Consider the following 14627-nt stretch of genomic DNA (forward strand, 5'->3'; position numbering starts at 1 on the left):
TGTAGGAGTTGCTATTACCCTAGCCCCCATCAACACAACAAGGTATTGCAGGCACCAAACAAGGGCTAGCTGTGACCTAGGGAATAACAACACAGGAAGAATGCCAGGACCAGTGGCGTTACACAAGATGATATCCCTCCTTGCAGAATGTTAAGGGGGGGACCTGAGTCTCCCATATCTCACAGATATTAATTTTCCTTGGGCTGAATTTGCACCTCTTAAGGATTTGGGCCCCCCTGCCCCTGCAGGTGCCTGCTTTACGTCCCTGCACAGGACTATTCCATACATGTTGCCACGATGTCAAATAAAAAAAACTATATTCCCTTGGATCCAACTATCAATCAATGCAATACAATCAACCACACACTGTAAAAATGAGTGCCCAAACTGCAATTATAAACCACACCGTAAATTGAAAAAGCACATACATTTATTCCATATACATGATAAACAGTCATCAATGCACGTTTAAAAAGACAGCAAAATCTGTCCCTAATTCATAAAAACAATGTTAATAGAGAATCAAAGTAGAGACAAAACAAGTGACAAGTTAAAAATCATCAGTAAAACATTAATTTAATTGAATCTATATCGCAGTCATTTCATATGAAAATGTTTTTGACACAATAGTTCCTAGAATTAAATATCACAAAGGCATTGACGCGTTTCGGTGTGCACACTAATATAGCAACACCTTCATCAGGACTTCTCATTATAATTATCTCTTTTCGAAGAGTAGCATATAAGCGTGTGCCTATGTAAAAAATAAAATACATTACATGTATTCGATTATTTATGTATATATATGCTTAGCTTCTTCAGCTTAGACTGTGTCCCTCAAGACATAAGGGCTGGAGACCTGAAACGGAGACTTAGACGTTTGGAGTCAAGATATATTATCGATCTCCAAACAAAGTCACCGGGAGGACTTAACGCAGGGGAAGAATTACTATCACACCTGTAGTAACAGTAATTGGAAACTTATGAATTGAACTGTGTCAATGTCTGAGTATTTATTCACCTATAGAAATGCTTTAAGAAATTGAGTTGGTAGCAGGTTTGATCCTCTATGATGATTTAATGTTAGGACTTAATTCAATAGTATATTGTAGGGGTCTTGTTAATTATGATTTACAGTTACACTAATAGGCCATCCAGGCCTCAATCATTATTCCATTCATCGGAGGTCTTATTAGTTAGAATTTTTTCTTTAAAACTTCTTACCAACGATATATATTGATTGACTTGACAATGTGAATTATGCTGATTTAATGATATCAAGTTTTTACCTTAAACCGCAATGAAGTAGCCCATCCAGGGCACAATGACAACATTAGATAATTTAGTTGAATGTTTAGCGAATAGAATTGCATGATTCGTTCAGCATTATAAGCATTGCCATAAAGTTGGTCCTTTTTCGTTATTTGCGTTATTTCACCATTCAAAGATGGCGCTTATGATTTGTAACAATTGTCCGTTTTTACTTTCAATTATTATGCCTTATTATACTTCCGCCTTGCCGTCGCCAGCTGACACTGACGAAGGCAAGTGCTGAAACGCGTCTGTTCATCTGATTTGTGCGCAATAAACCGTACGTGGTTTGTACTACTGCGAGTGCTGATTTTTGTTGGTTTTTGAAACCTGCGGAGCTTGTATATATTATATATATATATATATATATATATATATATATATATATATATATATATATATATATATATTCAGCTCAGCTTCCTTCACATATATATATATTATTCATACCTATCTATCATAATTATAAATCACATAGTATTGTTATTACCTAATGCAAAACATTTTATTGTAATATCAAAAATACATCAGAAAAGCTTGTGACATTGCAAAATATTTATAATTTCAGTTGGGTTTAGCAAGCGACTATCTCTGAGTGTTGTGCCCATTGACCACCCTGACAAAATGCTGTCCCTCACATGTTGGTGGTACGTCTTGGCATCTTGCAGGCCTCCATGAGATGGTTTCCATTGTCCACTCTTGGTAAAGCACAGCTCTCATATAATGGTGGGAACTTGTAGACATCTGTGGTATGACATCCACCATGCTGACCATGGCATAAATATAGTAGTTCCTAATGTCCACAGTACCACAGTATGATAGTGCCTAGCTCTGGCATAATGTTGATCCTGCCAGAATGGAGGAACCTCTTGTCATTTTGTGGGCATCGTTTACACAATGGTGCCTAACCGTGGAATAATGTTCACCCTGGCACAAGGGTGGTAATTCCTGCATCTTGTGGGCCTACATAATACAGTCATGGTTCTGGCATCAAGGTGGTAATTCATCCCATATTGTGGACATCCACTGCCTGGAAGTGGTAATTCTTGACATATTATGGGCATCCATGTACCAAATGTCGGCTGACCTACTGTGAGCATGCATGTCAGGAGAGTGCCAAAAGTAGCATAATGTCGGCCCTGGGTTAATGGAGGTAATTCCTAGCACGTGTGGGCATCCGTGTTATGATGGTGCCAACGATTCAGAAAAGGGGGTGGTGATGAACAGAGTGTCTGAATTAAGCAGACCACTCTTACCCAGTCCAAAGATCAGGGCTTGATCCATCACCGTTATTTATCTCACTGCACCATCCCAGCTCAGAACCTGGCTATATGCAAATCAGTCTGTCCCTGGCCCAGTGCATCATGGGAACAGGGCAGACTAAACTACCAAGCCAATTCTTCACCAGAAAGGAGACAAACTACCGGGGACCGGTTTCTGGCATTTCAGCCTTCTTCGGCCCGGCTTGCTTGAATCCTGATGGTGCAGTGAGAAAGGGACTCATGTCTGAGTATACCCTGCTACACCTATAGTGGCCAAAAACGATTCAGAAAAGGGGGTGGAGATGAACAGAGTGTCTGAATTAAGCAGACCACTCTTACCCAGTCCAAAGATCAGGGCTTGATCCATCACCGTTATTTATCTCACTGCACCATCCCAGCTCAGAACCTGGCTATATGCAAATCAGTCTGTCCCTGGCCCAGTGCATCATGGGAACAGGGCAGACTAAACTACCAAGCCAATTCTTCACCAGAAAGGAGACAAACTACCGGGGACCGGTTTCTGGCATTTCAGCCTTCTTCGGCCCGGCTAGCTTGAATCCTGATGGTGCAGTGAGAAAGGGACTCATGTCTGAGTATACCCTGCCACACCTATAGTGGCCAAAAACGATTCAGAAAAGGGGGTGGTGATGAACAGAGTGTCTGAATTAAGCAGACCACTCTTACCCAGTCTAAAGATCAGGGCTTGATCCATCACCGTTATTTATCTCACTGCACCATCCCAGCTCAGAACCTGGCTATATGCAAATCAGTCTGTCCCTGGCCCAGTGCATCATGGGAACAGGGCAGACTAAACTACCAAGCCAATTCTTCACCAGAAAGGAGACAAGCTACCGGGGACCGGTTTCTGGCATTTCAGCCTTCTTCGGCCCGGCTTGCTTGAATCCTGATGGTGCAGTGAGAAAGGGACTCATGTCTGAGTATACCCTGCCACACCTATAGTGGCCAAAAACGATTCAGAAAAGGGGGTGATGATGAACAGAGTGTCTGAATTAAGCAGACCACTCTTACCCAGTCCAAAGATCAGGGCTTGTTGTAAATATTTTTGTCCACACTAAGCGTGGAAGGGTATTCTCAGATGTGAGACCCTTGCTCATTGCACCATCAGGATTCAAGCAAACCGGGCCGAGGACGGCTGTAATGCCAGAAACCGGTCCCCGGGAGCTTGTTTCCTTCCCAGTGTAAGAATTGGCTTTTGTAGTTTGGTTTGCCCTGTTCCCATCATGCACTGGGACAGGAACAGACTAATTTGCATACAGCCAGGTTCTGAAACTGGGATGGTGCAGTGAGCTAAAAAACGGTGTTGGATCTAGCCCTGATCTCTTGACTGGGTGAGAGCTTTCTGCTTAATTCAGAGACTCTGTCCCTCACCACCCCTTGTTGTAAATATTTTTGTCCACCCTAAGCGTGGAAGGGTATTCTCAGATGTGAGACCCTTGCTCATTGCACCATCAGGATTCAAGCAAACCGGGCCGAAGACGGCTGTAATGCCAGAAACCGGTCCCCGGGAGCTTGTTTCCTTCCCAGTGTAAGAAGTGGCTTTTGTAGTTTGGTTTGCCCTGTTCCCATCATGCACTGGGACAGGATCAGACTAATTTGCATACAGCCAGGTTCTGAAACTGGGATGGTGCAGTGAGCTAAAAAACGGTGTTGGATCTAGCCCTGATCTCTTGACTGGGTGAGAGCTTTCTGCTTAATTCAGAGACTCTGTCCCTCACCACCCCTTGTTGTAAATATTTTTGTCCACCCTAAGCGTGGAAGGGTATTCTCAGATGTGGGACCCTTGCTCATTGCACCATCAGGATTCAAGCAAACCGGGCCGAAGACGGCTGTAATGCCAGAAACTGGTCCCCGGGAGCTTGTTTCCTTCCCAGTGTAAGAATTGGCTTTTGTAGTTTGGTTTGCCCTGTTCCCATCATGCACTGGGACAGGAACAGACTAATTTGCATACAGCCAGGTTCTGAAACTGGGATGGTGCAGTGAGCTAAAAAACGGTGTTGGATCTAGCCCTGATCTCTTGACTGGGTGAGAGCTTTCTGCTTAATTCAGAGACTCTGTCCCTCACCACCCCTTGTTGTAAATATTTTTGTCCACCCTAAGCGTGGAAGGGTATTCTCAGATGTGAGACCCTTGCTCATTGCACCATCAGGATTCAAGCAAACCGGGCCGAAGACGGCTGTAATGCCAGAAACCGGTCCCCGGGAGCTTGTTTCCTTCCCAGTGTAAGAATTGGCTTTTGTAGTTTGGTTTGCCCTGTTCCCATCATGCACTGGGACAGGAACAGACTAATTTGCATACAGCCAGGTTCTGAAACTGGGATGGTGCAGTGAGCTAAAAAACGGTGTTGGATCTAGCCCTGATCTCTTGACTGGGTGAGAGCTTTCTGCTTAATTCAGAGACTCTGTCCCTCACCACCCCTTGTTGTAAATATTTTTGTCCACCCTAAGCGTGGAAGGGTATTCTCAGATGTGAGACCCTTGCTCATTGCACCATCAGGATTCAAGCAAACCGGGCCGAAGACGGCTGTAATGCCAGAAACCGGTCCCCGGGAGCTTGTTTCCTTCCCAGTGTAAGAATTGGCTTTTGTAGTTTGGTTTGCCCTGTTCCCATCATGCACTGGGACAGGAACAGACTAATTTGCATACAGCCAGGTTCTGAAACTGGGATGGTGCAGTGAGCTAAAAAACGGTGTTGGATCTAGCCCTGATCTCTTGACTGGGTGAGAGCTTTCTGCTTAATTCAGAGACTCTGTCCCTCACCACCCCTTGTTGTAAATATTTTTGTCCACCCTAAGCGTGGAAGGGTATTCTCAGATGTGAGACCCTTGCTCATTGCACCATCAGGATTCAAGCAAACCGGGCCGAAGACGGCTGTAATGCCAGAAACCGGTCCCCGGGAGCTTGTTTCCTTCCCAGTGTAAGAATTGGCTTTTGTAGTTTGGTTTGCCCTGTTCCCATCATGCACTGGGACAGGAACAGACTAATTTGCATACAGCCAGGTTCTGAAACTGGGATGGTGCAGTGAGCTAAAAAACGGTGTTGGATCTAGCCCGGATCTCTTGACTGGGTGAGAGCTTTCTGCTTAATTCAGAGACTCTGTCCCTCACCACCCCTTGTTGTAAATATTTTTGTCCACCCTAAGCGTGGAAGGGTATTCTCAGATGTGAGACCCTTGCTCATTGCACCATCAGGATTCAAGCAAACCGGGCCGAAGACGGCTGTAATGCCAGAAACCGGTCCCCGGGAGCTTGTTTCCTTCCCAGTGTAAGAATTGGCTTTTGTAGTTTGGTTTGCCCTGTTCCCATCATGCACTGGGACAGGAACAGACTAATTTGCATACAGCCAGGTTCTGAAACTGGGATGGTGCAGTGAGCTAAAAAACGGTGTTGGATCTAGCCCTGATCTCTTGACTGGGTGAGAGCTTTCTGCTTAATTCAGAGACTCTGTCCCTCACCACCCCTTGTTGTAAATATGATGGTGCCAAGGCACAAATGTCAACCATTTTGAATAAAATAAAGTTCGGGCAGGCTCAGAGAAGATAGGAACCAATTCAAGTGATCATATATATTTTGAACACTAGCATTTGTGCTTAGAAAACCCTATCTCAAAGACTCAAGGAAGATACCTCTACAGCATTGCCAGGCTTTGCAGAGAAAGCGGACATGGGGAAATCTATTGTATTGGCAACTGATAGTTTCTCTTTGGTTTTGTAAAAAAACGTTGATTAAACGTTTCTATAAAACGCATGGCTAAATTAATTTTTTTATTACTGTTAGTTTTTTAAATTATGCATTTCTCCACCCGTCAATTAGTTTTCTGTTAATTAACTTGAAGAAATCGTAGTACTCCATGTATGGCACGCCACACTTTGGAAACCTACTGACACAACTGAAAATAATGTGTTTTTCTTTTTCCTTGTTTAGATCCTTACTCACTATCCAAATCTTTATGTCCTCAACCTCCACGGGAACGACATCACAGAACTTTCTGAGGTTAATAAGCTGGCAGCTCTTCCCAATCTGAGAAGCCTGACCTTGCATGGGAACCCAATTGAGTCTGAGAAAGGCTACAGGTAGGACTTAAGAATAATGAATACATTAAAAAGATTGCCCAATTACTGTTGAACTCAATAACCAATGATTGTTAATAAAGACTGTTAACACAATACTATTTTAGTACCAGGCTGCAGACAGCTGAAGCTATCTGCTGGCAACGCTAATGAGTTCAATACTACCAGAGCCATGACACTTCACAGATGTTTACATTGTGTTTGTGTTGCAGGTGAAAGGGCTACAGTCACACTCTGCTGTACAATTTTATTTACATTGAATAATGGTGCCACCATGTGCCTACATTGGGAATATATAGGCAAGCCAGACGCTTTGGCTTAGCCCAATGCTTGTCTTTTAGTTCTCGCTCACCATGACTGCTGGATATCTCAGCTGCCTTTAACACAGATGACCATCCAACCCTCATCCACTCCATGGAGTCTTGAATGGGGTTCACTAGCAATGCCCTTCACTGGTTGTCCTTGTAGCTTTCCAATCAACAGTTTATTCACTCCTCCAGGTTGCTAAAAGATTGCTATCCCTTGCACAGTCCTCCAGGGTTTCAGACTATCTCATGTCACCTTCAGTGTCTACATAGAGCCCCATGGGACTCTACTAACAGATAACAGCATCAAGAGTATCCAACATACCAAACATACACAACTCTACTTGATAGCCTCCTCTACTTCAGACATCTAGTGTCTCAAACTCTGCCTGCATCACATCCAGACCTGGATGCCCATCTCCTACCCAAAGCTCCATCCAACTAATCAGAATTCCTGGGATTTCCCAAGAGCAATTTAAAATAAATGTATTGAGTGCAACATCTACCCATAAGCATCAAGGTTCTATAGTCACAACAGGTCACTACAAAGCATCGGCAAAAACATGCATTAAGTAGTACAAACCTGACTCAATTATATGACCATTGGTGGCATCAAACCCCAATTTTCACCAAATGCCAATTCACTTGGTTTCACCCTGGACACCAACCTCACCTTCAAGGAACATGTTGGCAAAAAACAAAGATGGCCAGGTCCCAACTCTTTCTTCTAAAGAAAGTGAAACCGTTTCTTGTAGAACTTGACTTCAGAACTGCTGTTTAAGCATTCGTTCTCCAGCTTCTGGATGGTGGTTGCATATGCTCCATGGGCTCAAGATAACAGATCTGGAAAACTTGATGGCATCCTACACGCTACAGCATTTCTCATGCAGGGCTGGACGGAATATGATTACTTAACGCTGTGATGGGACTCAACTGGCTCTCCTTGCTGGCCCACATGTTCTTCAAAACCAGCTGCATCACTTACAGACCAATCACGGCTAAGACGCCCGTTTATCTTGTAGGCAAGCTCACCATACCAGGTGGCTCTCAGCACACCCACAGCCAGTACACCATCAGACCAGAAACTAAGAAGCGTTAAAAACAAAATAAGGCAGTAGACCTTTTCCATCTATCTAAGATCTATAATAACACCCCAGAATCATAAGAACCACTCCAACTCAGCTTCAACTTAGGAAAGAGTTGAAGACACACATGCCTCTTTATAGAACATTACATCACAATGCTGTAACCATCCACTAATCCCTAATCTCTCCTATCACTCATTGACCGTATGCCTGCCTTTGACCCTTTATAGCACTCTGCTTCCTTTTATGATTAGGTTTGCGCTATACAAATACCGCATACATACATCTATGATACGCAACGCATCATAAGTGATGAATCCATCTTGGGGAGCCAGGGAGGAACCTGTTTTAGTGAAAGGGTTGGCTAAAAGACAAAAAAATATATAAATTCTCATAACGATTGGAGTTTGTACTAGTACACCTGCACTGAACCAGAGTAGTGGAGTCCCAACTCTAGAAATGTAATGGTTCAAGGAATACGACATCTGATCCTAAGTTTGTTAGACATTGGTAGTCAAATTGAGCTTCAAAATCTGTGGTTGCTTCTTGTGTGCACAGATGACAAAATCTTTGTTCTTTAGGAACTAAGGGCCAGATGTTGGAAGCCTAATTCCGGTCGGTAACTGCCGAAATTACCGACCGCAATTAGGCTTTTCAGATGTAGGTGGCCAAATTGTTTGATTCGATAATTTAATGAATCGGTAACTTAAGGAATCAGTAAATTACCGAATTCTTAACATACCGATTCGGTAAATTACCGAATCCTTAATGTAGAGAACACTCAAGTGAGTGCCTTTTACATTTAAGGATTCGTTATTTACCACCAACTATTAGTTGGTGGTAAATTCCGAATACCTTTCAAAAAGCTATTTTTAGCTTTTTGTTCAGTGCCATGTGGCAGACATACATGCCCTTAGGGCATGTATATCAGCCACATGTGCACCCATGCACTATACAGGGGTGCAACAGGGTGTCAATGTGACACCCTGCCACCTTTGTAGTTGTACCCCCTATTACCGATTTAGAATTTACCGAATTGGTAATTCTCATTCATTCCTATGGGCCTCCAGGCCCATAAGAATGAATGGGAAAGACCGTTTTTTACCGATTCGGTAAAATTTACCAAATCATTATCTACATATCATTTACCGATTCTAAAATTCCGAATCGGTAAAATTCGGTATTTTAGAATCGGTAAATGATATTTACCTACATCTGGCCCTAGATACCTTCTCCTATAAAACGGGCCTGCCAAGGTGTTTGCTGATTTTGAGTTTATACTTGAACTTTTCAGATGTTATGTTGCGTGTATTTGTACAGCGCCCGGTCATCCCTGAGGGTATCCTGGTGTCGAGCAGATGTGTGTGCATATTCCTGCCAATGGTGGGTTAGTTCATTGAAAAGCCAGGTCTTCAGCTACTTGCGAATTCAAGAAGAGAACGGAAGTGGTGTAAAAGCCCCCTAATAACTAATTGCATCCTAATTACTGTTACTTTACCATACACATTCTAACATGTTTGACTTCATCAAGGTGTAAATTATCTCTACCATTACCAACAACAGAAGGGAGGCTGAAGTTGTGTAAAGTGGACCTCAGCAGACAAAGTGTCATTATTCTGTATGAAACATCAGAAGATGGATGCAATCCAGCAGCTGCCCCACCAAGGGTTTTCACTGCTGTAGGTGAAAATGACATTAAGAAATTGCATAGTACAGATTTCCAGATTCATTTACATGGAAGCATCACAAGCACGGAGAATAAAAATTTCTCCCTTTACTGTTTCTATTAGTAAATATAATGACTCAGTCTTCATTTGTCTGGAAATTATGTGGTGTACTCAGCTGCAGAAGAGGCACAAACTGAACAGTGGACTCATTGTAGTGGAGGTTAATTGAAGTTAGTTATGCCTTCTATCAATTGCATGTTTAGATCCCTCTTACTAAGATTGCAGATGGTACCAGTATCCTTGATTAGAAAGAAGGATGAAGTTACAGCTTTTTCTCACTTCACACTGGTTCACCGCGCCAATGCCTATGACAAATTAGCCTGAAAAATTACACTAAACTATTGACGTGTGTTCTGGGGTCACAGGCAATTAGCCTTCAGTGGCGCCATTCAGTCCTCTCAAATCGAAGCCAGTTGATCAGAAATGATCCCCACACATCAACATCAGAGCATGTTCAGTGTCCTCTAGCGCTTCCCTTTGTCACTACTGTTCGTCACCATCTACTTGAGAGCAACAGCTCAGGTTGTCACACACAACCACCTGTGATATCAAACAATGTCTCCGGCAGAATAATAGTACAAAACAATATAAAAAAACTCAAGTTGGCTGGCACACATACATCACCAGAAGGTGAGCTGACTTCTGATGTTTGGCAAGAAGGCTGAAAGTCTGGTATTTCTCATACCCTAAACTCCAACCCATTCCAGTGCAGTGCACAGAAGTACAGAATATCCCCCCACTGCACAGTCACTGATTGTCTTGTTTGAGCTCTGTACCAAGTTTCAGCCCTTGTCAAAATACCTAACGTCCAGCTCACGATCCTGCAAAGGATCCTTCCTCTTCTAGAGATAAGAAATGGCAACAAACTTTCCAGGGCCTTGGTGCTTTCTCTGCTCTTTGGCCACAAAAGAATGTATGCTATTGCCTCCGTGAAAAAACAACCAGAAACTTCAGAAGTTGCAATTGCAAAACCAAGGAACAAGGCTTTGCTTGAATATAACAAAATTGATCCACAACTTTGAAAGAACTACATTGGCTCCAGATGTGGAACTGTTTCCAAAGTGCATGGGAGCACAACCCAAAACAAGTACTGAAGGTGACTTCGGTTACATCTTCAGAAACAAGTATGCAGCCTTCAGGCATTCCTGACGAGCACCTTCTTTAAAGGGACATATACCTCACATTTCAATGTCACCGGGACCAGCCCCCTTCAAGAAGGCTCCATGCTCTGATAACCACAATTTATGCCCCACATGAGCCCTGCACTAAAGACTGACAATTGATAAGAGTGTTTTTCAGAAGGCATTTACCACTGCGTTAGTTGGTAAGCATCAAAAGGGTTTGTGCTCCTAGTGAATGTGACAATCCTGCATAAAACAAACAAATTAATACATCCCAATTAAGGAATCTGGATCTGAAAATGTTCTATTTAAAATGCATTATTCTTATGAAATTGCATGTTAGTATTAAGCCTTTCAAGCCTAAGCCCTGCTTTTAATAGCTACCTTAATCCTTCAGTGAGCCTTGGTCGACAGGACTACCGTTTTAAATCACTTATAAAAGCAACCAACAAGTTTAACAATTGAGTACCTCACAAGATATACAAATTAGTACAAACAACAAAAATATTGGTTCCATAAAAAGGCTTTCTCCTGGGTGCCAGTAGTGTGTCTAATCCTTCTTGAAATGAAACCCAGGAAAGGATTGCTTGTAAGTCCTTAATTGAAAGTTTATTCACAGACTGAGACCCACGACCACTCCCAGACACATCTCTGCTGTAAATGCCTAACTGGAATTCGAGAACACCCATACAAGATGACCTCCACAATATTTTAAATACATAACATCCACAATATTCTGAATACATAACCACCAAATGTCTCCAACATCTCTCTTATTATTTTAACAAATAAAACAGCAGAAATCTGGGGCCAGATGTAGGTAACTTCCATTTAGCGAGTCCTTAATAGCGATTTTTACCGAATCGCTATTAAGGACTCGCTAAATGGAATGTAGGTAGGAATCGCTAAAATATTAGCGATTCCTTAACATTCTTTAATAACGAATCAGTAATTCCGATTCGTTATTAAGGAATACCTAGCCATTCATTCCTATGGGCTAGGAGGCCCATAGGAATGAACGGGAAGAGATTCACTATTAGCGATTCGGTATTACCGAATCGTAAAAATAGCGGGATCTATTTCAAGGGTGCCAGGGTGTCCAAAGGACACCCTGTTGCACCCCTTAGATGTGCATGTGTGCACATGTGGCGCACATCCATGCCTAAGGGCGTGGATGTGTGCCACATGGCACAGTACAAACATCAAAAAAGTGCTTTTTGTAAGGAAATCGCTACTTACCACCAACTTGAAGTTGGTAGTAAATAGCGATTCCTTAAGGCTGAGGTGCACTGTTTTCAGTGCTACGTACATTGCATTTAAGGAATCGGTATTTCCGATTCCTTAAATGCAAGATAAAAATAAGAAATCGCTATTTCCGATTTGTTATTTTGCATGTAGGTTTAAAGTCACCTACATCGCACATGGCTAAATACCAGTCGGTAACGCAGACATTTAACGAATTTCGGCGTTACCGACTGGTATTTAGCCACCTACATCTGCCCCTAGTTACTATGAAATACAATTAAAACATAACAAAATGTAGCAGGAGCTACTCTCACTCGTCCATTGTGAAATCTCAAATTCGCAATTTTAGTATTCTGTGAATTACTGTGTAAGCAAATGTCATCATCTGCTTCAGACTTCAAATTCGCACTGCTAGTATTCTGATAATGATTTTGTAGGCAAACTTCACTACCACCGCACTCCTTTTCAGTAAAGAACAAAGGCACATTAAGCCAATCAGAATCATTCATCACTTCCAAACAAACATTCTAATTTTTCATAATCCGAACTTGCTCTTCTTTAAGCTTCACAATAGAGTTCCTATTCCACAGCCCATTTTCCTGCAATTTTTAACTGGCTTTGTAAATTTCAACTCTCCTGTCACCACTGTGAATTTTTTTAATTAAAACCCAGTCATCAACGTTTGTATCGATGTCTTTGACACTTACAGTGTAGTTCAACAACTAGAGGTGCCAATCAGCAACTCAACACATTAAGGAAACTCAAACTGTTCCTACCACCGGAGGACATGAAACTAGCTGTCCAATCACTAGTCATCTTCTGTTTAGACTAAGGAATTGTGACCTTGGCTGGGCTACCCAAAGCTAAACTGGCACCTTTTAGGGCTACTTTGAACTCTGCTTCCAGACTCGTCATCGGATCAAGAAAATGTGAACACATCACTCCAGATCTAATTCAACTCAACTGGCTCTCTCTCGATGCAAGGCTCCGCTACAAGATAGCCTGCTTAACACATAAAACAATACATACTTAACACTCCCGCTTACTTGACAAAAAAAACCTGAACTTGCAGGCACGAATCGAGCCCATAGAAGTTTCAATACTCTACTACTGAAACCTCAAAAGTTCAAAAAGAAGAAAACCTACAACCGCGCCTTCTCTGGTCTTGCTCCAGGAATATGGAATGCTCCCCCTCCCGAAATCAGAACAAACCCCTCGACAGCCACATTAAAAAAAATAAGTAAAAGGTTTATTTCTGAATAGCTAAATGCGACAATAAACCAGTAACCTCTCAAGGTTACTCTTATTCTTTGTCTACAACTCTGGCCTACCTTTCTACTTAGCATTTGTTTCAGGTGTAACCTAACCTCTTACTCAATTAATTATTTCTTTTGTATGTGCTTAATGTCTATAATTCGATGTAGAGCGCTTTGATACCTTAGCGGGTCTTGTTCGCGCTATATAAAAAATTTCTAATTTATTTATTTATTTATGCGACTTTTAAAGCGCGCAAATACCCGTAATAAATAGTTCTATTAAAATATTATTTACAAACCTTTTGTTTTGCCTCCACTTTTCTGCGCACCTTGTTTAAATCTAAACATTCATTCAAATGACCAGTAACCATGCAACATCAGTAGTACCTTGCGGCGTGGTATTATTATAGCGTCATACCTTGTTAGGTCGAGGTAATATCCGGTCTGCTAAAGGCAGAACTGGAAGTACAGAGATTTAATGATTCTTAGTATGGACGATTTGTCCCGCCTCTGTTTTTGCCTCTCTGCCATTGGCTGGATTCCTAAACGGAGGCCAGCCATTGGAAGAGAGAGCTGTCCCTCCGAATAGGCTCCGTCCTTTTCGGATTTGGAGGTGTGTTCGGTGTTCTTCTTTCCACTTTTAGGCCATGCCCATTCTGAGAACACCGAACACGCCCCAATCCGAAAAATTTGGAGCGTTCTGCAGCCGTTCGTCTGCATTGATTGGCATTACGGGCGTGTGGGGTCACTTTCGTTCAGCCCCGGGTTCATCTACTGGTAGGCGCAGGGGGTGGGGGCAGGTTTCCCCGGCCCGGCGTGCAAGTTTCGGCTCGGGCACAGGGTACTGCTTCTGCGTTTTTTCTTTCCCTTTGCAACCCAGATCTTAAAGCCCCTCCTCCCTTTCACCCGAAGGGGCATGGTTTGTGGCAGCGGGGGTCTCGCCTTGCATCATTAGTAAGGGCCCACGGGCTGAGTGGAGTCTGAGTGCTGCGGGTGTTCAGGGATAGGATGTGGCGTTAACAGCCGGGGCTCTCGACTTGGGGAGAAGGAACTGAGGTTCGAGTCTCGGCGTCGGTCCAAAGCCCTCTAATTCTGGATATATCTCCTAATCTTCCAGAAGTGCTCATGCAAAGCGCTGCAGTATATCTCAAGTGCTGCTTTTAATAGCATTAGCTTTAAGCCACGATAGCATGTCGACGTACAGATTTATTCTGCACAGCATTCTCTTG

The 14627-nt window shown here is 42.8% G+C and overlaps 1 protein-coding gene across 1 annotated transcript in view; it reads left to right on the plus strand.

Annotated features, from left to right (window-relative positions):
* LRRC51 (leucine rich repeat containing 51) overlaps positions 1-14627 on the plus strand; it is a 116795-nt gene that overhangs the window by 87676 nt on the left and 14492 nt on the right. The window contains exon 4 of the mRNA XM_086933774.1: positions 6514-6662. Coding sequence (XP_086789900.1) covers positions 6514-6662 — 149 coding nt within the window. The remainder of the gene's footprint in view (positions 1-6513; positions 6663-14627) is intronic.

The sequence above is a fragment of the Lissotriton vulgaris genome, chromosome 8 (genome assembly GCF_964263255.1).
Source record: "Lissotriton vulgaris chromosome 8, aLisVul1.2, whole genome shotgun sequence".
NCBI classification, from domain to species: Eukaryota; Metazoa; Chordata; class Amphibia; order Caudata; family Salamandridae; genus Lissotriton; species Lissotriton vulgaris.